The sequence below is a fragment of the Rhododendron vialii genome, chromosome 11a (genome assembly GCF_030253575.1).
Source record: "Rhododendron vialii isolate Sample 1 chromosome 11a, ASM3025357v1".
NCBI classification, from domain to species: Eukaryota; Viridiplantae; Streptophyta; class Magnoliopsida; order Ericales; family Ericaceae; genus Rhododendron; species Rhododendron vialii.
This window is the reverse complement of record NC_080567.1, coordinates 3,570,292-3,595,031: the sequence shown is the minus strand read 5'-3', so window position 1 is coordinate 3,595,031 and position 24,740 is coordinate 3,570,292. Positions and strand designations below refer to the sequence as shown.

At 38.2% G+C, this 24,740-nt stretch overlaps 5 protein-coding genes across 7 annotated transcripts; 2 read left to right on the top strand and 3 right to left on the bottom strand.

Moving 5' to 3' along the window:
* Nucleotides 1–4,315: 4,315 nt before the first annotated feature.
* Nucleotides 4,316–5,991, top strand: LOC131308155 (uncharacterized). The gene is made up of 2 exons (XM_058334970.1): nucleotides 4,316–5,788; nucleotides 5,878–5,991. The coding sequence occupies exon 1, from the start codon at nucleotides 4,333–4,335 to the stop codon at nucleotides 5,530–5,532; it is 1,200 nt and encodes a 399-aa protein (XP_058190953.1). The 5' UTR covers nucleotides 4,316–4,332; the 3' UTR covers nucleotides 5,533–5,788; nucleotides 5,878–5,991.
* LOC131306774 (uncharacterized) lies at nucleotides 5,585–7,950 on the top strand. The gene is made up of 4 exons (XM_058333200.1): nucleotides 5,585–5,788; nucleotides 5,878–5,924; nucleotides 6,020–6,920; nucleotides 7,416–7,950. The coding sequence occupies exons 1-4, from the start codon at nucleotides 5,585–5,587 to the stop codon at nucleotides 7,638–7,640; spliced, it is 1,377 nt and encodes a 458-aa protein (XP_058189183.1). The 3' UTR covers nucleotides 7,641–7,950.
* Nucleotides 7,951–14,833: 6,883 nt separating this feature from the next.
* On the bottom strand, nucleotides 14,834–18,998 carry LOC131308153 (uncharacterized). 3 transcript variants are annotated; one of them, XM_058334966.1, is made up of 9 exons: nucleotides 18,661–18,998; nucleotides 18,276–18,517; nucleotides 17,993–18,199; nucleotides 17,817–17,906; nucleotides 17,624–17,710; nucleotides 17,112–17,540; nucleotides 16,912–17,028; nucleotides 15,284–15,520; nucleotides 14,842–15,192 (listed from the first exon to the last, which is right to left on the bottom strand). In XM_058334966.1, the coding sequence occupies exons 1-9, from the start codon at nucleotides 18,842–18,844 to the stop codon at nucleotides 15,175–15,177; spliced, it is 1,611 nt and encodes a 536-aa protein (XP_058190949.1). In that variant the 5' UTR covers nucleotides 18,845–18,998; the 3' UTR covers nucleotides 14,842–15,174. The 3 variants fall into 3 exon arrangements, with proteins under 3 accessions (XP_058190951.1, XP_058190950.1, XP_058190949.1); XM_058334968.1 differs by lacking the exon at nucleotides 15,284–15,520 and having other exon boundaries at nucleotides 14,834–15,192; XM_058334967.1 differs by lacking the exon at nucleotides 17,993–18,199 and having other exon boundaries at nucleotides 14,839–15,192.
* A 233-nt stretch (nucleotides 18,999–19,231) lies between these two features.
* LOC131306773 (uncharacterized) lies at nucleotides 19,232–21,022 on the bottom strand. The gene is made up of 3 exons (XM_058333198.1): nucleotides 20,145–21,022; nucleotides 19,963–20,062; nucleotides 19,232–19,879 (listed from the first exon to the last, which is right to left on the bottom strand). The coding sequence occupies exons 1-3, from the start codon at nucleotides 21,020–21,022 to the stop codon at nucleotides 19,232–19,234; spliced, it is 1,626 nt and encodes a 541-aa protein (XP_058189181.1).
* LOC131306772 (uncharacterized) lies at nucleotides 19,929–22,711 on the bottom strand. The gene is made up of 2 exons (XM_058333197.1): nucleotides 20,145–22,711; nucleotides 19,929–20,062 (listed from the first exon to the last, which is right to left on the bottom strand). Exon 1 carries the CDS (start codon nucleotides 22,709–22,711, stop codon nucleotides 21,347–21,349), a length of 1,365 nt encoding a protein of 454 aa, XP_058189180.1. The 3' UTR covers nucleotides 19,929–20,062; nucleotides 20,145–21,346.
* Between the last annotated feature and the right edge of the window lie 2,029 nt (nucleotides 22,712–24,740).

Here is a 24,740-nt window from a genome sequence, read left to right as displayed (position 1 = left end):
CTCTGTTAATTTGGAGTAATGTTATTTGAATTTCCAAAAATGTTATCACATTTGTCAAACTCTGTTTTATTTTTGTTGAGTTGTAAGACAATTAAGTAGTTTTGAATTTAGTATTTGAGATTTCCACTACTAAACTCTGTTTAATAGAATTTTATTTCTTAAATCAGTTTTATGAATTATTAACTCAATTAAAAATAATTTAATTAACGTGTCCGAATATCAGGGTGTTACATATATCATATATGTACATCCTATATATATATATATATATATATATATATATATATATATATATATAAGAATGTACTTAAGGTACAATACAATCTTTTAAGATTTCCTAGGCCAAGATTTTCCTAATAAACAAATCTAATAAACACATGTGTACTTTTGTAATAATATAAGTGTATATATATATATATATATATATACCATGCAATCTAGATAGATTTCCAAATCAAAATTCCTTATTAAAATAATCCAAATTGGCACATGTTCTTATTATAATATTATGCTAGTGTACCTTGGAAATCTAGGGTATTAAATCTATAAGGTACATTCACACACACACACACACACACACACAGAGACATATATATATATATATATATATATATAAGTATATCATCACATGGAAAATCTAGGAAATGATTTATTTAAGGGTAAATTTTCGTAGTCGTCCCTCTAGTTTTACCTTTGTCTCGATTTCGTCCCTCTAGTTTCAATTGTAACCAAATAGTCCCTGTAGTTTGTTTTTTGTCTCAAATTGGTAAAATCATTCACGGTGTAAATGAAACTAACGGAAAATGGGGTTTGGAGGGGTAGAATTGACTTTACCCATTCTCTCTCTCCATATATTGCACTTCTTTCACTATTTTTCGTTCAATCGTTGTCAAAAAAAAAGGGGAAAAAGAACAAACCTAGGGTTTGCTGCTAAAGAAAAGGGAATCGGATTCCCTGGAGACAAAATCAAGGTTTCAGAAGGAAGGTTGTAGTTCACCATTGAAGTCAAAAGACAATGTCAATAGTGAGGGTGGGAAACGATGCACCAACTTATGGTAAGTAGTTGTATAATAATAAACATCCAAGTGAAAGGTGTAAATTTTCCTGCTTTTGGTTGTTGTATGACTTTTATATTTGTCTTTATTGCTTTGTTTTGACACTAGCACATAGTACAATATATATGCATATGATAATGTGTGATGTTTCCCATGATGTCTTCATGTTGTATGCCATGTGGTAGACATATAGTTTGGCATTTCTTGATGAACCATTTATATATGTTCTCACAGATCGAAATGATGTGCACTTCTCCATAAAGATGCACCATGGGGGTAAGTTTGTGGCTAGAGTAAACACTAGGAATTACATAAGGAGAAACATCGTATTTCATGATTGGGTATGTAACAACTCCGATTTTTCGTTCAATAAAAATCTCGTTGTTATTTGAAATTTCTTAATTTCTCTTAATTGCTCGTTGATTTTCTTATTTGATTCCTTGTTGTTTGTATTTAAGCAATCGAACGCCTTATTATCATAATCCTCGTCTAGAAACCCTAATCGCACTTTGGACCCTCAAGGATCGTTTCTTGACTTATATGCCCTACTTAGCAAGCCTAGTTAGCTTCTAACCGGCTTGAAGGAGTAACCAAACTAGGAAGTCACCTAGTTACTTATCCCTAACCGTAGATGGACCGTTTTGCCCATCTTAAATCTTTTGAACCCTAGACTAGAAAGGATTTAATTGTTTTCTTTTATTGTTTTAGTTTTATTCTTTATCCATTGGACGATAAATGTTAGGGGAATTATTATCCATTGGATAATAGAAACCCATTTCTTTATATTAAAAGGATTTTTGAAAGATTTGAACAAGGACTTTGATCTTTTAAAGAAATGACATTTGAAAAGTACTTTTGATTATTTTTTCCAATAAAAGTACCCAAGTAACTATGGACCATTGGACAATAACCATTAGGGTAATCTTTACCCATTGGACAAAAGTCTTTTCTTATTTTATTTGGTAAGTACATATATATATATCACATGTGTATTTTCAAAAAGGACATGTAGTCTTTTCCAAAAACTTAGTTTAGTATTTAAAGTACCCGTACCTTATTATCCCTTGGATAATAACCGTTAGGGATTCTATTAACCATTGGGTAATAGGCTCATCTTTCAAACAAGGTACTTATCCCATTAAACTAATATTTTGTTAAGATTCCCGGGAGTACAAAAGTAGATTACTTTATTAATTAAGTACGGTACCTTTTGTATTGGTTTAAAGGGTGAATCTTGACCCTTAAAGACTAAATTGCCCTTTTGTACAAAAGTACCTATTGTTTATTTGTATTCTTACATGTTTGTACATATATATACATATGTATATAGCTAGCACATGAGAGAGAGAGAGAGAGAGGAGAGAGGAGAGAGAGAGAGCCGTGAGAGAGAGAGAGAGGAGAGAGGCCGAGAGAGAGAGAGAGAGAGAGAGAGAGGGAGAGAGAGAGAAGGAAAAAAGAAGAAAGAAGAAGAAAGATGGGACTTGTACTTGGTGATTCTTCATCTTTTCAAACTTGGAAGATGTATATCTTCCATATCTACCACCATTGTCCTCCTTTGTACCAATTCCAATTGTTTAAACCATGAATCTTGTACCCATGTCTCCCCCCTTTCCAACATATCTTCCAAAGATCAAATCCAAGGACCAAAGTAGCCATGCAAGCCTACCATTTAGCCATTGATCTTCCAACCAAGCCTTAACTTCACCCATCAAGCTTTCAATCAAGCTTGACAAGTGAAAGAAATCAAAGATGTAGAGAGAGAGAGAGAGAGAGATTCGGTTGAGAGAGGGAGAGGAGAAGCCCTTGCCTATAAATAGAAGCTCATTCCAAGCTTAAACTCACACCTTCAACCATTGCTCTCACTTCTCTCTAGAAATTCCAAAAGTTCTAGCTTTCAAAGTTCTAGTTTTCTTGTGTTCTTGAGTGTTCTTGAGAGAAACCACCAAACCACCTCCCAAAACCACCGTTAGATCTTTTAAAGTAGCTTAGTTAGTTAGAAAGTTGTTTCTAGGAAAAGAAAGTACAACTCTTTTCCTTTCGAAGCAAAACCGACGCCGTTACGCCGCCGAAATCCAAAACCGACGACCAAATCTTCTTAGCCGACTACTACCGCCAAGAAGCAAGGTTGGATTTCCTTAACTTCCATCCCAGTAGAAATTCCTTATCCCTATTCCTAAGTATAACGTAGTTTTGTATCATAACCCTAAAATAAGTTCATTTGAAAGTAACTTGATCATTAAGATTATGTAGATAAGGTTATCTTTGTTTAAGAATGTATGAGATGCATGATGTTGTTGTTATTATTCAAGCATGTTATGTGATCAAGAGTTGGATAATATTATTGTATTCATTTTGGAAATTTATAAATGCTTGTTTATGTGCAAAGTCCTACACCACGGAGTCTATGCATGATAAACGTGACACGAGAAACAAGATAGTAGAGACATGGCACCTAGGGTGTGTTAACAAAGATAAAAATGTGTATCCGAGGGAGGAAATATTTTGAAACTACATAATGACCGGTTTTGGGTGCACTATGTGAGTTGTGTGTGTGTATGCCAATGGGAACCCGGCGCGGCGGAACCATTGTGAGGATACTCGAGAACCCGGCGCGGCGGAACCGAGGTTGGGTGTGTGCTTGGTTATCCGCGGTACGGAGCCAATGCGGTTGTGTGCCAATGGGAACCCGGCGTGGCAGAACCATTGTGAGGATACTCGGGAAACCGGCGCGGCGGAACCGAGGTTGGGTGAGTTAAAAAGGAGTTTTTGGGTAAAAAGGAAAGAGAAGTAATAACTTGGTCTACGATGAGTCTAAGTAATGAACACAACGTTAGTCAAGCAAGGAATGTGGATTTGAATACTTGTTGGACTAAATGCATGATCTAAGTGGAATTGTTGTTATTATGTTCTTACGTTCATAAGTTAAGGGTTAGAGGGTTTGGATGGTTCTATTGAGCTTTTTGGCTCACGGTGTTGCCTTTTTGGTGACCCTGGCATATTATACCGGTGGCGACGCGGGTATAATATGTCAGATCTCATAGATGAGCAGGGCGAGCTTTACACCTTGGAAGCCTTCGGAGCCGAGGAGCTAGCTGTGATGGAAGAACAAGCGGAGCTGTAGTTAGGAGCCTTAGTTTCCTTCCGTTTGTAATAAAAGTACTCCTTTTATGTTTTTGTTGTAATAAAAGAGCCGGATTCAGCTTTTATTTCAATAAAATGTTTTATTTAACGTACCCAAAATCCGGGGCGTTACAGGGTAAATGGTGATTACCTGAGCATGATTGAATTAAACGAAATGGTGAAGGAATTGAATCTGTTTGGGTTGGTGACTTACTACTACAAAGTGCCTAGAAGGGATCTCTATCATGGATTAAGGCATTTAACAGATGACTCTGATTGTGTTGAAATGGTTCAGTGGGTAAAACTGAGCAAGACAATAGAGGTATACCTAGAAACTCAACCACTTGTGCCTAAACCAGTCAACACCCAACATAGAGGAATAGTTAGTGGGGAGGTTGGTGGGAATGCTAATGAACATGACCATTGGGATGGTGAAGGGGAAGGGAGTGAGTCATACTCAAGTGAGAGTGAAGAGAGTACAGATCTTGAGGATTTTGTGGATAGTGAAGTTGATGATGTTGAAGATGATAGGTTGTTTGACATGCATGTGGACAAAAATGTTGAGTGGGGGGGTTTGTCCAAGGGAAAGGGGAAGGATCCTATAAGTAATAGGTCTACTCAGTCAATGACAAATGAGGATTCAGATGCAGAGGCTCAATCTGATGAGCTGGTCAGTCTTTATGGCTCTTCAGATGAGGAACGTGGACCACCTAGGGAAAGGCACCGTCAATTTAATAAAAAAACAGACATGATTGACCCTAAGTTCAAAGTTGGGATGATATTTCCAACAAGAGAGATATTCAAAGAAGCTGTTAGGGAGCATTCCATAAAAACTGGCAAGCGTTTAATATTTACAAAGAATGATACTCGTAGGGTTAGGGTTGTTTGTAAGCCACCTCCAAGCCAAGTCCCCACTCCTCCAAGCGAAGCCAAGAAGAATCCATGTGAATGGGCGTTGCTTGCATCTAAAATGCAAGGTAATGAATGTTTCCAAGTCAGGACCTACGAAAGTACACACAACTGCCAAAGGATGTTTCACAATAAACAAGTCACTGCTAAGTGGTTATCAAACAAATATGTGGAGACCCTTAGATCCAATCCCACTTGGCCAGTGAAGTCCTTCAAAGACCAAGTACAAAAGGATCACAAAGTGGGAGTGTCTAGGGCTCAACTTTATAAGGCAAAGGGGAAGGCATTTCAGATAATTGAAGGAGATTATATGGAGCAGTACACAAAACTTCCTGATTACTGTGAAGAACTTAGGAGAACTAATCCTGGCACAACCATAACCATGAAGACCATTGAGGATGAGCGTGGTGGAGATAGGTCAAGGTTTGAAAGATTGTATGTTTGTTAGAATGCTTGCAAGCAAGGCTTCTTAGCTGGGTGTAGGCCATTCATTGGACTAGATGGATGTCATCTTAAAGGACCCTACAAAAGGACAATTGCTAGTAGCAGTAGGGATTGATGGCAATAATCAAACTTTTATGGTGTCATATGCTGTGGTGGAAGCAGAGAACAAGTCATCATGGAAGTGGTTTTTGGAGATTCTCAGTGAAGACCTTAATATAGGTACCAGCCACGAGTTCACCTTCATTTCAGACAAGCAAAAGGTGAATCACTTTGTTTTTACTTGAATTATTTAAAAGTTATACTTATGTTTTTACAGTGGTGGCATATCTAATGTGATATTTGTGTACAGGGCTTGATTGGAGCACTTGGAGAGGTTATGCCATATGCAGAACATAGGTTCTATATTAGGCACTTTTACAACAACTTCAAAGACTCAAACAAGGGTTTACACTTGAAGGAGATCCATATGCATAACATAGGTTCTGTATTAGGCACTTTTACAACAACTTCAAAGACTCAAACAAGGGTTTACACTTGAAGGAGATCCTATTTAGTGCAGAAAAAGCTACTTATGTTGGAAGGTTTAATTTCCACATGGAAGAGATGAATGCAGCTGATCCAGATGCAGTGAGATGGTTGGCTGACCATCCACCAAGATTCTGGTCTAGGTCCCATTTCAACACTTATAGCAAGTGTGAAGTCTTGGATAACAACATGTGTGAGAGCTTTAACAACACTATTTTGGAGGCAAGAGGTAAGACCATTATTCCAATGTTAGAGGAGATTAGGGTGATTATGATGAAGAGGATGCAGGAGAGGAGGGAAAAAATGAGGGGGTACAATGGTGTCTTGTGTCCAAACATTAGAACAAGGCATAACAATAGGACAACTGGAGCATCTGAAATGTGTATTGCCACATGGTCAGGGGAAAGGATATACCAGGTCAACTGTTTTAGTGGCGAACAATTCACAACTTACCTTGCTACACACACCTGTACATGCAGAAGATGGGACCTCACGGGCATTCCATGCCCTCATGCCATTGCAGCTATAAATTCTAACCATGAGAATGTGGATGACTATGTTGACCACTGGTTCAGGAAGGAGACTTACATGGCTAGCTATGAGCCTATCATTTACCCTCTCAATGGTGCAGAGATGTGGCCATATACAGGGGTAATTGGGCCACTACCTCCAGATGTTAAAAAGCAATCAGGAAGGCCAAAGAAGCAAAGGAAGAGGGCAATTGATGAGCCTCAAAGTTCCACCAAATTGGTAAGAAGAAACACAACCACCACATGTGCCCAATGTGGTCAGCTAAGACACAACAAAAGAACCTGCAAAGGTCAACCATTGCCTCAGAATCAGAATGCAGGAAGGGAGAAATTGCCTGTGAGTATTCTATGTATACATTATTCCATTTTTATTCCTATGTATGCCCCAACCCTAGAAAATATGCTAAAAAATAAAGAATCCTAGCCAACTGGCTTATTTTTTTGTCCTTATTCAAATTTTTTTCGTATTTGTTAGTTTTTCATCAATTTTTTGGGGATTATTGCATCGTCATGACGAGAGAAATCTAAAAAGTAAAAATTATGATCGAAATCCAATTTTTTTTTAACAAAGACGAAAAAATTGGCTTATTGGCTTATTTTTGTCTTTATACAAAAAAAATTAGGTTTCGATCATAATTTTCTACTTTTTAGATATCTCTTGTCATGATGATGCAATAATCCCCCAAAAAATGATGAAAAACTAACAAATACGAAAAAAATTTGAATAAGGACAAAAAATAAGCCAGTTGGCTTAATTTAGCCGAACGGGGCCTTAATCCATTTTGGTGTTCACTATTCCATTTTCGTGTTCAAATGTAATCTATGTATGCAGGTGAGGAGGAACAATACTGAGAGGGGTGAAACACAAGGCACTGAAGATGCAAGTCAACCAACCATGGGTACCACTACCAGTAGGCCGGGAAACACAAGCACCACTCGGACAAGAGGAAACACAAGCACTCAATCAATTAAGAGGGGAGGCCAAGCAATGCAAACAAGAAGCAGCCAGCCAACTAAGAGGAGAAGCCAAGCAGGAGTGCAAACAAGAACTAGCTAGCCAGGCCAAGTAGTCCTTACAACAAGCAGTCAACCAACTAATAAGGGAGGCCAAGCAGGAATGCAAACAAGAAGTAGCCAGCAAGGCCAAGCAAGAGTGCAGTCCAAGGGAATGAAGTTCGTCATTGTCTCTGCACTATAGAGATTATTCTGAGTGTTCATCTCTGCACTCTATCCAGAGCATAGGTTCTGTTTTTTGTTGTTAGGTTATGCTATGAAAATGTATGGATTATTACATGACTTTTTGGAAATAAGGGATGTCAAACTGCTAAGTTTATGGTTGAACTGCTAAGTTTATAGTTATTGCTAAGTTTATGGTTGAACTGCAAATGTAATGGGTTAGTTTTTGTTCAATGGAAATGCAGCAAGACAATTTAGTGCCATTGCTGTTCAGATTTTGCTTAGTTCAATGGAAATGGCATTGGTAAGTTCAATTTTGGTTGGCATGAATGCAAAATGGCATTACAGATTCACAAACACTAATATAAACCACATGTCATCACTTTCATTACAAAACAGGTCGTTACATACCATAACCAACCAATATATGGACACTTGATTTTCATCCCCCAAAACCACCAGTACCACCATAACAAAACACAAGTTAACCTTGTCTAAACCAACCTACATTACCCCATATACTACTAAGTACTATGTACACATTGCCCATCCCAGGTTACTACATTCAGAATCCATCACCACGACTTCCTTTGCCAGCATAACAGTCTCCATCAACAGGGAATTGAACCAGAAAAGAACACCCAAGACAGCAACATAATAGCCACCAGCATTCTCTCTCTTCACTTGAGAAGTCCAATTTTTTCCTTTAGCTATGTGGTTCTTTTAAGCATCCCGAGAACGAGCATAGATAGGTGGATCCACCCACATGAAGAAGGTGCAAGCATCTCTAGACTGTAATTTAATATGAAAAAAAACATTTTAGAAAAAAAACGAGGCAATTTTCCCAACATTGTTAGACCACAAAGGTAAAGAAAGTCTAAAATTAGGGCTTGGAACTTACCCCTTGTTTGGAACACCCAATGAATCTTCTGCCAAGGTTTCGAATCAGTCCATGAGGTGCCGATTGGAGCTCTCTTTCCACAATGGCATTGCTTGGACTCCATTGAAGCTTCTTCAAGTCTGGATGGGTTAGGGCTTATAGCTGGGTAAAGGAATTGACCAAAATGACAATATATATAAGGCATATTAGGGCTCCAATATGGCAGACTCGATTTTGGCGGGAGATTAGGCCAAAATGTCTTATTTGCCCATAACATTTCGTACATCTACCCCTCCAAACCCCATTTTCCGTTAGTTTCATTCACACCGTGAATGATTTTACCAATTTGAGACAAAAAGACAAACTACAGGGACTATTTGGTTACAATTGAAATTAGAGGGACGAAATCAAGACAAAGGTAAAACTAGAGGGACGACTACGAAAATTTGCCCTTTATTTAATAAACCCTAGTACTTGTTGGTAAGACTAACTCTATTATCCAATGGGTAATAATTTCCCTAATAGTTATTGACCAATGGATAAAAGGGTGATGTACTATATATATACTAGAATAATACCATATGTCCTTTAGGCATGTGTATATATAACTATATATGGGTACTTTAACAAAATCTAGTAAGTACTTTTGGTAGAAAATCTAGGTTTTCTATTGTCCAATAGATAAAGTTTTCCCTAACATTTATCGTCCAATGGAAAATGGTTAAAAGGTAACTAAATGGATTGGTAGATAGGTTTCTCCAACTAATCGGTTGAAAACTAGTTCTACTTGCCACATAGGATTTCTAGTCAAGAAATATAATTTAAGATTTTGTTTTATACACTAGGAAAATATACAAGTGTTTCTACAAATACACTTGTCTTTTGAAATTGACTAGATTGTCCGGTGCAAAGAAATATAATTTTATAAGTCTCAAATCTAGTTATAACGGATTATTAAAGTTAAAAAGAAATTTTAAAGGAAATCCAAGTAATTAAAATTAGAAATTCAAATATTTAACGAAATTTTTATTTACCAAAACTCAGGGTCGTTACACTCCTAGTCTCCTGGTCTGCAACCTCCATGTGCATTCGGAGTGCACGTGAGGGAGAGTGTTAGATTTGTCTCGCATCGGTCATCTAAGCCTGTTTACACCCATCTTTGGCCAAAAATCAGAAAATGAATTTATGGGTTAAAAGGAGGCCTTGAAAAGCCTTATAACCAGTTTCCCACGAATGGGGCCGGTTTGGAAGCCATTGACCGAATTGAAGTTTTGCATAGGCTTGGGTCAAATTAAACCATCACAAGCCCAAGCTCAAGACAGGCCAAAGACGTGGGTTGACCACCAGATCTGGGCATTTTTATCGAAGCTTAGCCCAGTTCTTTAGAAATAATAGCCCAGTTCTTAAGAAATAATGAGGCATTCTAAATAGGTCCAAATCAGTTAAAGCCCATGTTTTTTTCCAAGATTGGGACAAGGAGAATGGAGGCCCATGATTCACCTCAAGTTCAAGCCCAATTGATAGATGGGCCTACTTCCTTAAAGACGTCACATATAGCCTTTAATTGGCAAGAAAATGCCTTGTGAGCAGCTCAAAAGCCAATAATGTTCTTGCTGGGTAGGTCTAGACAAGCTGCTCACAAACAATTCAAGGTTTGAGTGGCCACTATCCTTCAGCATGAAGCAAGGCCAAGGACAAGTGGCGTACATGCAACCCTTGGAGCTGTTGGTGAATGACTCATGCAGACCTAAGCAAGCTGCTCACAAGCAGCTCACCCAGGTCTGGTTGATCCTTTGTTTCTTGATTCTTCTTCCATAAGAAATCAAACTTAGAGGATTTAGAGGGCCCACAAGAGATGCAGGGACCAATATAATGGTAGGAAGGCCTGAAGAAGTCTCGGTCTTCAGCATTGGTGGGCCCAGAGGATGTCCATTCAAGCAGTAGCTTGAGTGTTGAAGTAGCTCAAAAGGCTTGGATGCTTGAGGAGCTGAAATTCCTTTTGCCCTTTTGCAAAATTTTATGCAAGAAAGAAGAATTTTTCACGCCTTGGCCATTTTCTTGGAGTGAATAGCATGTTTTGGTCAGGGAGCAGCCTCTCATTGGAGCATTTTGAAGCAGCTCAAGAGGGCCACATGGCAGTCATGCATTTGAAGCAGCTAAAGGCCTGTAGCTCCTACCTATAAATCACAGTTTTGAAGGCCTTATGAAGGGTCCACGACCTCAAGAGCTAAAAGCTTATGCAACTACATTTCCATTTCTTTCAAACTTTGCTTGTACTCACTTCATAGTAGTTTAAGTTTTTATCATAATCCTTGTATCCAAGCTTCGTTAAACCGTTAATAGAGTTCGTTTGATCCAAGTTTAGCCTCGTTTCATCTTTCTTTCCATTTTTCTAGCAACGGTCAGAAAATTTTAAGTTCTTAGCTCACAAAGGCAACCAACGAACCATCACGAGGCCTTACCCTTTGGGCCAAGCATAGTCACTCAAAAGGAGTCAGATTATGAGGCACAAAGGCCTTAAAAACAACTCAGACAACAATCCTGTGTCTTGGCACGCTCGCAACACTAGCCAATTAGGTTTTGCACGTTTTTTGTTAGAAACAAAGCCACCCAAGTTTGGTTAGTAAAATCTAGAGGTTACTCCACCTATGGGCAATTGATTTTAGGCTATCAATCTCTCTCTCTCTCCCTCCCGCGTCCTTTCTCGCTCTCCCTCTCTTTCTCTTTCCAAATTTTAAAAAAAAAGAAAAAGAAAAATCTTAACAATTAAGAATGTAAGTGCTGTGTTCATTCGATGCACGGGACAAAAAAATTGCATTTTTTTTGTTTCCATGTATCAAAAGGGCATACCACTAGTTGCTAGGGAAAAAAAAACAGCAGTATGAATTTTTTATTGTCTCGTTCGTCGAATGGACGCAACTCTTATTGATAGAAAATATAATTTAAAAAATTCATCGATATAGGTTTGTCTCGTGCATTAAACGAACACAACTCTTATTAATATAAAATATAACGTAGAAATAAAATATCCATATAGGTCTTCAAGAAGACAAAAACTAAAAAGTATAATTTTTATTTATCATTATCTAATACTTAAATCTCAACTCCTCTCCTTTAAATCACTCCCCCCACCCACCCCTCTCTCTCTCTCTCTCTCTCTTTCTCTCTCTCTCTCTCTCTCATTTAAAAAAAACCTCAAAATTTTAGGAATTTAGGATTAGGGTTAAGAGACTTTTGGCTTCAACTACATTTGCATAGGATACAGATAAATAATAAATAAATAGATAGATGTTCTGCCAATAACAACATTTCACTTCTACTTGAAAAAGTCTCACGGCTTGTAGCCAAGTCCTTTCTCCAAGCCGCAGCTTATAAGCAAAAGGAATGTATTATCCAAACACCTACGGCCCGTTTGTCGGACGAATAAGGTTTTGGGTGGATAAAAAAGAAGGGCAGATAAGAGGTGGATTTATTATAAGGGAGATTAGTTAAGGAGGGGGGATTAGTTAAAACTTTGTTTGAATAGTAGTTGATATGAGTGGATAAGAGTGGGTGGATAAGAGTGAATAAAGTGAAAATTACTTGATTATGTAGACACCTCCAAAACGGGGCATCGTCGAACAGTCATGCTTTTGATTGGATTCCACTTCATAGACCAGAATCATGGATATTTTCATGGTTAGGAATATCTCCACACGATAGCAGTCATCATCAAAATAAAGTCGCCAGCTAGTTTATAAAAATCTAGAAAAAACAGATAAAGATTCTGAGTACGAGAGCCAAAAGTACAATAAGGGGAAGGTGTTAGGCACCCATCTTTGCCCAGTCGTGAGACTAGCCCATAATCATTCAACATACAATTAGTGTTTGCTTTATTTAATTCTAAACACAAAACCTGTTTTTATCCTTTAAGCAGTTAATGGTGAGCCAAGATAGCAATGAAAGCATGTAATGAAATAAACAGGAAAACGACAGGCTGTCCTAGAGAATAGATCCCACGGCCGATGAATTAATGTCACGGCCGAGGGATCCTTCTAGATTAATGTACCGGCCGTGGGAATGGTGTCCCAGCTGATGTTCTTCCTCATACCAGAATACGAACAATTAATCAGAAAATCAAAAACGTTATGGTTAAGTTACAGAAAAGAAAGTGAATCAAACTATAGGCCCCCGGGCCTCACCACCTTAATCCCTCAGTTGCTTGATTGCTTCAGATTGAGGGTGATTGACCGACTTCTTTCTCGGAAACTGTAGAGACCCGTATTTATTTTAATAATTTTAATGCGAAATTATACTATGAAATGTGAAATATGATGTGAATATGAGATTTGGGGTCAATGTGGTAATGTTGTTAGTGGAGGGGTGTGAGTGTGATTGGTGTTGGTGCTAGTATAAATAGGTGGGGGTGTGTGTGTAGAGAAGAAAAATCCTTTTTTTTTCTTTTTCTCTCTCTCTCTACTCTCCCGGCCGACTCTCTCTCACCTCTTCTCCAAACTTCTCTCTTTGATTTCATCTCCATAGAAAGAGATTTTGAAAAGATCCCAAGTATTAAAGTTGTTCTACACGACGAGAGCTTCCTATCCATCCAAGAAAATTCATGATCAGAGCACTTCGAAGTTTCCTCCATCTTCGGGCTTGCTTCTAACCTTCGAGGTAGGGATCTCCTACCTTCTTTACATGTTTAAGTGTTGGTTAGATGTACAAGAATCAAGTTTGATCATCTATTTGAGTCTTGAATAAACCCATTGTATGCTGAAAATTTCGTGGGTTCTGGTAATCTGCCTTTTGGGGGCCCTTCTGTTGGGAATCAATTTTTAGTGTCTTCATAACTGTTAAAGTACGTTTCAATACGAAGATTTCGGTACCAAGATCATGCAAAACCGATAATCACACAATTAGTTATGAATTTTTGAATACGGGCTGTTTGCTGGATGTGCGAATCTGTGCGTGGCTGTCTTCTTTTAACTTTCTGGGCATGACGAACATTTTGGGTGGCTTTGGGTCTTTTACAGGAGGTGCATATATTTAAGTTAAGAAGAGATTGGCGTTGGAATCAATTAATTTGGTTAAGTGTACAATTTTTGGTGAATTTCTAAAGCTGGGTTGGTTGATAGGTGCGAAAATGGTTGCGAAACTATTTTTCTTTTGATTGTTGGGTTAATCTCCTCTCGTTTCTGAACCTGGTATTTTTACTGAGTGTAGGGCTTGTCGTGGTGCAACTTTTGGCTTTAGTTTCACTATTTTTGGGTTTAAGATGAGAGAGTTATGATTTTTCAATCAATTTTACTTATTTCCGCGTAGAATCTGACAGCACCGGCGGACTTTGGTAAAATGGCCATAACTTCTAGCTCGGGACTCGAAATGATGCACCGTTTGTTTTGTTAGAAACTAGACATATAAAGCTTTCCAACGATACATCCCATGCATCATGGGTATGTCCGAGCGATAATAGATTTGCATCCAAAACTGACCCAAATTCTGCTTTGCACCCGTTTCACTGCTACGCTGAGCAATAATCGCAAGGCCATAGTAAGGTTATCCGAACTCCGTTTTTGATGTATGACCTATGGATCGAAGAAAAAGAAGTATACTTTTCAATGGTTTAAGTGTCGTCCTTGAATTAGCGTTGTTTAATTGGATATAGTCTAATGTAAAGGATTAACCTTGCCAATTTGACATGTGGCACTACAAGAGAATATGCTATTTGCGTCGACCTATTTGCGTCGGTCGGGAGACCTTTTGCAACGGGACCTATTTTTTGCGTCGGCAACGCGTCGGCATTTTGGGGGACGTATATGGTGGGGTGTCAAAAAGTTTTTTGCGTCGGCCTGTGCCGTCGCATAGTAATTGCATCGGCATGCGCTGTCTCTATTACTTTTTTTGCATCAGCATTCCTCCCGACTCAAAAAATTTGAAAAACAGAAGGTAATTAGCATCGGGGGATCTTGCCGACGCAAAAAACATTTTTTTCGTCGGCCCGCGCCATCGCCAAAGATTCATATATATATATATATATATATATATATATAAATATGTCTTTTTGAGTCGGGGGTATGCCGTCGCAAAAAAAGAGAACACCTAAACAGGAAGCTAGGAGCTTTATGTACATTAGCCGGGCATCTAATACATGCTAGCTAGCTTGCATAATTTTCTGGACATATAAAACACCACTCCACCCAAAATATGTCTGTAATACAAAAACCATCATTCGATCAAAAAATGCAGCTAATATTCACAACTTACCCATTCATTCAATCCCAAGAGGTCCATATATATACAACAGTACTCGAATACTCCCAGGAGTAATATGTTTCGGAAATAAAACCTAAAATAGACATAGCCAATAGTACGTCAAACAAAATAGGAACACAATTTAGTTCGGTTAACATTACAATGCAAAATAAGTGAAACCCAAAATATTTGCATCTTCTTGATCGTTGCATAGTTAAGTCCTCGACAAAATAGGAACCTCGGTTAGAATGCAAAATAAGCAGAACCCAAAATATTGCATCTAGCTTGTTCATTGTTGCACACTTTATTCCTCGGCAAACACCTGAAAAAGAAAATATACGAGAATAAGATGTTGATCGATATATGCATTTCCAATCACATGAAACAATAATGTTTTATCATAATTAACATACATCACAAGACCTCCAAGCAACAGCGCAGCCAACAGCTTCTCCAACTGTGTGAAATTTTTTGCGAGGTCTTTCCAAAGAAGCATTGGGTATTTTTGCTTTTTTAACAAGCACTTTCCAAAAATCAGAACCCAATGGCTTTCCGTCTACTTTCACCAACGGGTCCTTACTAATAACAATTCCCTCTGCCACATCGTGTTTTGGAATAGTGTAACTCACCAAGCATACTTTTTGACCATCCTAAAATCAGAAGCACGGTTTAGTACCCACATTTTTATACTTAGCAAATAAGAGACCATATAGTGATAAAAGAAATCAGCTGGACAAAGATTCAGGCGCATGCCATCATCAAGGCACTGTAAAACCATGCACCTTGACTGTTCCAAGTTTGAAGAGCAACTGGTCAAGTTGTCGAGTATAGATACATATATTGAAGCTGAGTGTAGAATTGATTATACAAGCAAAGTAATGATCGTGATGCTGAAGGACCCCATGGGAAATGCAGCGAATTAAGGTCACATGCATGGGGTTAACGTCTGTATAACTACAAGACAAAAAAGTGGATCTTTCTTAAATTTGAAGCAGCAATGATTCGGACAGTCGGTTTGGGACACACAAGCGTCCAGATTTTTGTATATACTTAATTAGTTTCCGTAGCAATTTTTTTTTTTTTGTATATGGAGGCTGGCCAATAATCTCCATTTTTTTTTCCCTTTTCCTATTTCCCCCTTCTTCTTTTTTCTGGTTGCGATGGAATCTTCACACGCATCCCTAAGATTTCATAGGACACTTTCATGCCCGTTAAAGATCGGCAACGACAAAGCAGTGACACGAGAGAGTCAGTAAGAAAATAGAAATCCTAAGGTGTTATTTAGCCTTTGATTCTCATTCTAGGGTCTAGTCAACCCTTCACCTGTGCTAGGTCACAAGCAGAGAGACAATCCTTTTTCCCTTTTCTCTGTTTAATGAACCTGATCAAATAAAAACAGAGTGGAGCAATGAACGGCTACTAAACTCGCACAATCATCCATAAAAACTATGAGAGTGAGCATTTCGAACACATGACAGAATTGGGGGCAAAAAAGCCAAAATTTACAAAAACAAAATTGTCGACTAAAGACTATGGGTCAATATGCCGTTTGTCATTCTTGAAACCACAAGCACAGACAAGTCGAGGAGAATTTGCACATTTGAGATCTGCCTTACGGAGAAAATGCTCCAACACAGCTATATCAACTAACGGTAAACTTAATAGTAGTAGTTACAATCTGCAGATTAACAAGGACTTGAAAAAGTCACAACTCTAAGCTCAATATTCAAGATCAAATACTAAGTGGTTTGGATAGTCTTGCCTGACATCCTTTGGTTGCATCAAGTAGTTGAATTCAACATTTATTACACTAAAGTTAATTTACAACCAGACTAGTTAGTTTTCTTAAATACTAATGATTGTACACCTGACTGAATCTTGCTGTCCATATGACAATACCAACTATATATATTCATCACAAAAGCAATCTATCATGGGTATTTCAAAAATACCTCTTTGATCCCACTAAATTAATATGCTTCAAGAATAATAAATGTTGAATACCTTTACATGCATTTACTGGAACTTAAACCGAACATACCTGTCTATCAAGTTGTGGAGAATGTGCTGATAAAGGAGAGGAACCTTGGTCACCATCTTGGAAGTCATTTCCCACAGAGGCCTTAATTATAGGTTGCCTGTTAGTGACATTCGAAACCTATAACATACCAAATACCATTTGTCACTACGCCATGCTTTAAATCTATATATAAAAACAAAGTTCAAACATTTAGAAACCACCTGTTCCGTCTGATTTGTCCCTCCATCGGTCTGAAATAAGGCCATTTGAGCCCCCATATGCTCGAGATGAGCCATCAACTTCTCATTAAGCATACGCTCCATCTCTCCCACGAACCTCTGCTCAATCTCTCTTATGAGCCTCTGTTCAATCTCACTGCTTAGCCTTTGCTCAATCTCAATGCTTAGCCTTTGCTCAATCACTTGAGTGGCCTCACGTACTTGCCTAGTGATCTCATTGAGAGTGGAAGAAGAGGAGGCATGTGACGACCTGGAAGATTGACCATAAACTGCACTCCGAGGCACACCGGCACCGTAGGTTTTGCAATAACCATGTCCATCCTCTCCTAACACATTATGGAAAATCTTGTTTCGAACCTCTGTTGTCTGAAGTGACTCTGGTATTTCAGCAAGGTTTTGAATAAATTCTTCCTACAATTCAACAACATAGAAGTGAAGTCAGGTAATAATTCAGACATAATAAAAAAATAGACAATTAAAAAGGTCATTGATACCACAACGGCCTTCATGTCTGGGTCATTTTCGTCACGTGTCTTGATGAAGACACTCATTTTGTCTGTGTTCTCTCCATTTGCACTCATCTAATTTCATTGAACATAACAAAAAGTGGCATTGAGCTTGAGTTTAAAAGATGTTATTAGTAGGGACAAAAAACCAAGTAAAATAAGTTTGTCAACTATGCAATACCTCATGCCTAATCTGGGCGAAATGTGTCCGCCCAGTCCTATGATGCGGACCACGGCACTCTCGATTTTGGGAGTTCCTGGTTGCTATTAACTGCGATATGAAAACCCTACTCAAGACCGAAACACAATTAATGTAATTAATTTTATAAATTTACAACTATTTACTCAATTATATACCTTGGCATCCTTAGTCCTCCAATAACTCACAAGTTCTTTCCACTGATCTGGCAATACTCTCTTAGGCACTTTCAACAATATATCTGGATCTTCTTCATGTTTAGTATAATATTTATCCTTTGTCTTACCCTTATGATCTTTCCATATTTTGTTACATGAACGCATGGCTACCGGCTGAAACTCTGCCGGACAATCCTCAATGTTATCCTACAAAGTGCAGCTACATATATAAGAAGAGATCAAATATACATAAATAGAAAAATTCAAAAAATATGACATATACCTCAATCTCCTTCCAAATAGCGATTTTGATCTCTTCAGGTACTGAATTCCAGTCAAGATAAGTCAAGGGAACTCGATGGGGGTTGCGTAGCATTGTGCCCAATTGTCCTTTCAATTTGTTGCCTTCATCTCCCAATGGCTGGAAATCATTATCAAACATGACTTTTAATTTACTTCCAGAACCCCATTGGTGAATGCCCTTAACACTGCCTCGACCACACTTCTTCATAGAAGTCTCATGAGCTGAAAAATCAATTGGTGATAACTTGTAATAATCAAGGGGCATAGCATTGAATTCGATTTCCATGTCATTCACTTTCAGTAGGTTAAAGAACAAAAAAAATTGAGCCTATCATGTGTTTCCATTCTAAAAAAATATTACGTACCCGTTTCATTTGAAGGCGGTTGTATTGGCTGAGGCATGTGTGGAGCCTGAGATGGTTGCGTTACTTGAGATGGTTGTGTATCCTCCAACGGTCGTGGTGTTGGATCCTGTACCACCTCAGATAAACTTATTTGTATTGCCTCAGCCATTGTGCAAGGTCGTTTACTAGCCTTTCTATTAGCCATGGCTGCCTTTCCACAATATCTTGTCGTGACAATGAAGTTAGAATTTTGTCCAATGCAAATGATAATTGATTATATAGACACAATGGTGCAAGGCAAACATACTCTCCAAAAAAAAAAAAAACACCAATAACATGTACATGCAAGAAATATAACACAATATAATTTGATTCTCATACCAACACTACAGCCCTCTTCAAAATCAATACTCCACAAGTTAAGTCATTTGAATCCAAGTTTGAGGCATGCTCATATCAAAGCAAATAGTAGACAAAAAAAGATACCATAAGCTTAAAGGTCCACAAGAAAGGTAGCTCGTTCAAAAAAAGAGAAATGATAAGGAGATGAATAAACATACATCCCTACGTCCAAAATCATTACCCCCTAAGCCTAAACATCTTCATCGATGATGTCACCTTCTTCTCCTTCCCTCACCCAACCAAGATCTTCATCTTGGCGCCCTATGTTCTCTTCCAATTGCTGGCTCAAATAGGGATCTACTTGGGGATCATTGGAATGCATATCATACAGCCCTCTCTGCGACATCTTTATAACGACTTGCCAATCAGGTTCGATCGGATCTGGAACATACCAAACCTGTTCTGCTTGGGATGCCAAGATGTAAGGTTCATTGGTAGCTTGATCCTCTCGGTACAACAAATGGTTGAAATTGACCAATGTAAATTTGAAGGCATCTTCTTTCTTCCCATGAATATTATCAATCCAGTCACACTTGAACATCACGTATTTTGTATCATTAGTGTATCGAATTTCCACAATATCAGTGAGGCATCCATAGTAGTATACTGGTCCTACCCGAGGATTTTTGTCTTTCCTACTCGCATAACTCAATGTATTTGCTTTCAAAGCTACACCACTATTTTGAGTCGAACGATTGTCATCAATAGATTTCACACGAAAACGAAACCCATTAATAGCATAGCCACTAAATCTCCTTGCGATGGTATGAGGATCAATAGCCAACTTATGGATTTCTTCAGAAAATGTGACGATGCTTGTTCTCAACAAAAGTTGGACCTATTAAAAATCATGTTGAAGTCAAAAAATTATGATATAGGAACGTAATTATGTTTGATTATGACTTATAGAAAAATACATACATGGTCCTTGAACCAAGCATGAAATGTTTCAAAATGCTCCTGCTGAATTTGATGATCATCAGCTCGAGGCATCTTATTTTTGAGAAATTCAAGGTGCTTCCTGTGCAAAGTTAAAATACACATTAAAAACTACCAAAAGTAAATAACTTAAAACAAAGGATTAAGGGGGTAGTTCAACATACGTAATGAAAGGTGCAACTGAATTGGTGTTGAACAAAATATATCGATGAGCTTGTATCCATTCTCTATCATCAAGGTGAAATATCGTGTTTTCCCCCACACCCCGACCCATACTGTCACCGCCATCATAGTTCCTCGCTGGACGATTCAATTTTGTTTCCACGTCATTCAAATACTGCGCACAAAAATTCATACAATCTTCCATCAAGTAACCTTTAACTATTGAAGCCTCCGGATAAGCTTTATTCCGCCCATATTGTTTCAGCATAAGAAGGAATCTCTCGATTGGATACATCCATCGAAATTGAACCGGTCCAGCAATTAATGCTTCTTCAGCTAAATGTACAGCCAAGTGTTCCATTATATCAAAAAAGGATGGTGGAAATATTTTCTCAAGATGGCACAGCGTCACTACAAAACGATCTTCAAGATATTCCAAGTCTGAAGCACGATTAACTTTGGAGCAAAATTGTCTAAAACAATTTCCCAATTCAATCAAGGGTTCAACCACCTTCTTAGGCAACGCTTTTCGAATGGCAATAGGTATAAGTTGTTGCATTAGAATATGGTTGTCATGACTCTTAAGTCCCCCAATACTTGTATCATCTAGGCGCACACGTCTTGAGATATTCGATGCATAACCGTCTGGCACTCGAACTTCCTTTAATACTTTGAGAAATATCCTCTTTTCTTCTTTGCTCATTGTAAATTGTGGTGGTGGCATATATGCTTTCTTGGACCCTCTTGACTGCAAATGCAACGACTTTCTAATATGTAGAAATTCTAGATCACGCCTGGCACTAGGATTGTCCTTAGATTTTCCTACAACTCCAAGTATTGTCCATAATATATTGTCACAAAAGTTCTTCTCCCCATGCATTAGATCAATATTGTTTCTGATTAAATTGAATTCCCAATATGGCAGCTCAAAAAATATGCTCTTCTTTTTCCAATTGTGGTCTGAAGATGTATCGGATTCCTTGGCTTTTAATCTCTCAAACCGTACCTTAAGATCAAATATCTTGTATTGGGTAAGGATACCTTCTAATTCGATTTGATTCAGCAACTCAGATCCAGACAATGGTTTAGGCTTGCTTCTCCATTCCCGTGTTCCATCAAATGACACTCTATCCTTTCGAAATTTATGATCACTTGGTAAGAATCGGCGATGACCCCTGTAGGATTGCTTCTTACCATGTTTCAACTAGCAAGATACTGTGTTTTTATTGCATGAAGGACAAGCAAATTTTCCTTTGGTACTCCATCCTGACAAGTTGGCATATGCGGGGAAATCGTTGATTGTCCACATTAAATCTGCATGCAGTTGAAACATTTGGTTGGTTGATGCATCAAATGTGAGTTCTCCTTCATTCCATAATTCCAATAGCTCCTCAATTAATGGTTGTAAATACACATCAATCTTATCGCCTGGTCCCTTCGGGCCATCAATAACCAAAGACAAAATAAAAAATGGTTGTTTCATGCACATCCATGGCGGTAGATTGTACACAACCAACACGACAGGCCAAGTGCTATGAGTTATGCTCATTGTTCCATATGGATTGAATCCATCAGATGCTAACCCAAGTCTTATGTTTCGAATATCACCAACAAACCTGACATGTCGACGATCAAATTCCTTCCATGCAGGAGCGTCAGCAGGATGCCTACGAACACCATCATTGGTTTGTCCATCGGCATGCCAACTCATGAGCTTGGCTATTTCGGATGACGTAAAAAACCTTTGCAATTTTGACTTCAAAGGGATATACCTCATTTGTTTCGTAGCCCTTTTTTTACCACGTTTCTTGCCAGTTTTTGACTTAGTGATAGTCACTTTCCATCTCGATTCACCACATACGACACAAGCATCAAGATTTGCATGCTCGTTTCTAAACAACATGCAACTTCTAGGACATGCATCCCACGTCTTGTATGTAAAGCCCAAATCATCAATTATCTTTTGGGCTTCATAGTACGAATTCGGAAGATTCAAGGCCTCAGGGAAAGCCTCATGATAAAATGCAAGAAACTTGTCAATCGTCTTGTTTGTCAACTTATTGAGCACCTTCATATGTAGAAGTCGAACAATAAACGACAATGATGTGAAATTTTTACACCCAGGATACAACTCGGTATTTGCATTCTCAAGAAGTTTGAGATACGCTGCCATTGCTTCATCAGGCCCTTTTTGAGGTTCATTTGGAATTCGTTCATCATTCCCAACACTTGTACCCGAATGTTGATTCCTTAGAGCATCACTTATCATTCCAACCATATCGTCCCCAACTGTTGAGTTTTCAAAAGTTCCATAGGCTTGCTCTCCACTAAGAAAAGCATATGACTCCCCATGGTTTGTCCAATTTTTGTACTTCTTAAAAAATCCACAAGAGTAAAGATGTTTCCTTACAGCTGCTCGAGGAAAACTATAGCGATTCTCACATTTTCTACAAGGACAACTGATGAATGAATCATCAAGCTTATCAGTGTATGCAAACTCAAGAAATCTGTCAATCCCATCAAAGTAGTCCCTTGACATCCTTGGTAAATCAATCCAAGTCTTGTCCATGTTTCTACTTCCCTCAATTATTTCTGTAGACAAACATGTACATTATGCATACAGACACACAAATGCATACTAGCTACCCACTCCAAAAAAATTCAAGTATGCTCTCAGTCGCTTAATTGAGGAAAGAAAAATAAAGAGAGATAATGCAACATACGAAAAAGGTCACACTTGAACGAAAAGAAAAGGCCAAATAGAGGACACAATATTAAGCAAATCACATAAACCCACGTGAGTTCCAGTAGTCCCCCTAACCATATACACAAAAATAGATAAACAAGTTGTCAAAATATCACATTTTAAAATTACCAATTTTCAGAAATAGAAGTCAGAGAACAATGAATCAGCATGACAAAATTCTTTAAATTGCAAATATTACTCATATCGGAGAGAACGTGCAAATAATACAATAGTTCCCCTCTTTTTTGAGACTCTAGACTTCACTCCATAATTAATGTAGCCTTTTCAACAAAATCCACTCCTAATCTTGTACCAACCATGGTTGTTAACTGGAGTTCATTCCGGGCAACATTTTATAGCTGGCTTTGGAATTCAGAAATAGAGTTTTCCACAATGTCACGCTCTCTTGAGTTAATACATTCCTCATTGTTTGGCTTCTTAACTGCCTATTGAGGCTCTTTGGATTAAGATCCACATGTAAGTATATGCCTTCAACTTGAGAGGCTCTAAGGTCATTATGAGATCCAATGATTACAAGACCTCTAAATGGACCTGACCCCTTTCACTATCCTTTTCTTGAATATTGATATCATTCTCCTCGGGTGTTTGAGTTCTATTCTTTTGGGCTTCAAAACCAACTAGGCCTCTTATTTCTAAGTCTTGATCTTGATGGAGGTTTAAACCAACTAGGCCTCTTATTTCTAAGTCTTGATCTTGATGGAGGTTTAGAGCTAGCCTACTAAGTCTTCTACCCAAGAATCCAGGCCATGAACAGAATTTGAACTGTTCTCGTAACTTTAGGGTTGTAAATGTTTTTCGAATTTAGAAAATAGAAAACACTTTCTAGCCAAGCAGTAATTATTTTCAATTAAACACGAAAAAACATTCTTCATTGAACTTCCAAAACGTTTTAATCTTAACGAATCGTAAGCGTAGAGATGATTTTGTGACCTACATAAATTCCAAACACCACTAATAAAATGCAGGTCCAATATATTCATTCCAACAGATTATGTTCCCGGAACATACTCCTGTCTTCAATCCACATTTTTTCTTGACAGAGACACATAACTAATGAATTCCATGTACAAAAATCAGGAACACCTATATCGAACAATGTAAAGTATACTATACTATTCTTCAATCTCAACAACAAAACTAAAATACTAAAAATTCTTAAAGAACTCTTATGAATATACACACACATATGGGGATCTCTTTCGGTTCTTTTGGGGACTTCTCTAGGCCCTAGTAAAATAACTCCCAACCGAGTTGGGTTCCCAATAACAATAGCATGCATGTGATAAATAGCAATAAAGATTCAAGATTACACACAAACCACAACTGGTGAGAGATAGAAAATAAATGAGTAGCAAAAAGGTTTTTTTTTGAAGAGGTCCCTTAGAGCATACCGATGGTGGAATCACGAGACGTAGTGTTCAGCCCTGGAAAAGATTCTTGGGGAGTTGAGGATTAGAGAGTTTGCTTGGTGGAATATCGAATCCTGAACCTCAAATAGAAGCATTGGAGAGTTTGCTTGGTAGAATCACGTGAGAGAAATTGTCTTCATTCATCTTGTCGGAAACCCCTGTGACAGTGGTCGTCGTTGAGGTGCTCTCGTTATCTTCAATGAGCAGATGATGAGAGAGAGAGAGAGAAAAGTTAGGGCCAAAGAAAAGAGCATACAACCAGCAAAATAAGGAGAGAGATCGAAACTTACAACACACCCAGATTAAGACTTGGAAATGCGGTTTCGTTGAGGAAGCGCTCCAGGGGAAAACCTTGTTTCAAGCGGCATCAATTATACTGGGTGCAAACTCATTCTAGTGATGGGGACTTCGGTAGGAACCAA

What these genes read in the sequence shown, in the direction of transcription:
- LOC131308155 (XM_058334970.1), top strand. Translation starts at nt 4,333, where the DNA reads ATGATTGAATTAAACGAAATGGTGAAGGAATTGAATCTGTTTGGGTTG.
- LOC131306774 (XM_058333200.1), top strand. Translation starts at nt 5,585, where the DNA reads ATGGATGTCATCTTAAAGGACCCTACAAAAGGACAATTGCTAGTAGCA. An exon ending in ATGCCATATGCAGAACATAG is followed by an intron (nt 5,925 to 6,019) that starts GTTCTATATTAG and finishes GTTCTGTATTAG; the next exon opens with GCACTTTTACAACAACTTCA. An exon ending in CAGGAAGGGAGAAATTGCCT is followed by an intron (nt 6,921 to 7,415) that starts GTGAGTATTCTA and finishes CTATGTATGCAG; the next exon opens with GTGAGGAGGAACAATACTGA.
- LOC131308153 (XM_058334966.1), bottom strand. Translation starts at nt 18,844, where the DNA reads ATGGCTAATAGAAAGGCTAGTAAACGACCTTGCACAATGGCTGAGGCA. An exon ending in TCGCCCAGATTAGGCATGAG is followed by an intron (nt 17,711 to 17,816) that starts GTATTGCATAGT and finishes CAATGAAATTAG; the next exon opens with ATGAGTGCAAATGGAGAGAA. An exon ending in GGACAAATCAGACGGAACAG is followed by an intron (nt 17,029 to 17,111) that starts GTGGTTTCTAAA and finishes GGTATGTTATAG; the next exon opens with GTTTCGAATGTCACTAACAG.
- LOC131306773 (XM_058333198.1), bottom strand. Translation starts at nt 21,022, where the DNA reads ATGCATGGGGAGAAGAACTTTTGTGACAATATATTATGGACAATACTT. An exon ending in TCAGTTGCACCTTTCATTAC is followed by an intron (nt 20,063 to 20,144) that starts GTATGTTGAACT and finishes AACTTTGCACAG; the next exon opens with GAAGCACCTTGAATTTCTCA. An exon ending in ATGCTTGGTTCAAGGACCAT is followed by an intron (nt 19,880 to 19,962) that starts GTATGTATTTTT and finishes GATTTTTAATAG; the next exon opens with GTCCAACTTTTGTTGAGAAC.
- LOC131306772 (XM_058333197.1), bottom strand. Translation starts at nt 22,711, where the DNA reads ATGGACAAGACTTGGATTGATTTACCAAGGATGTCAAGGGACTACTTT.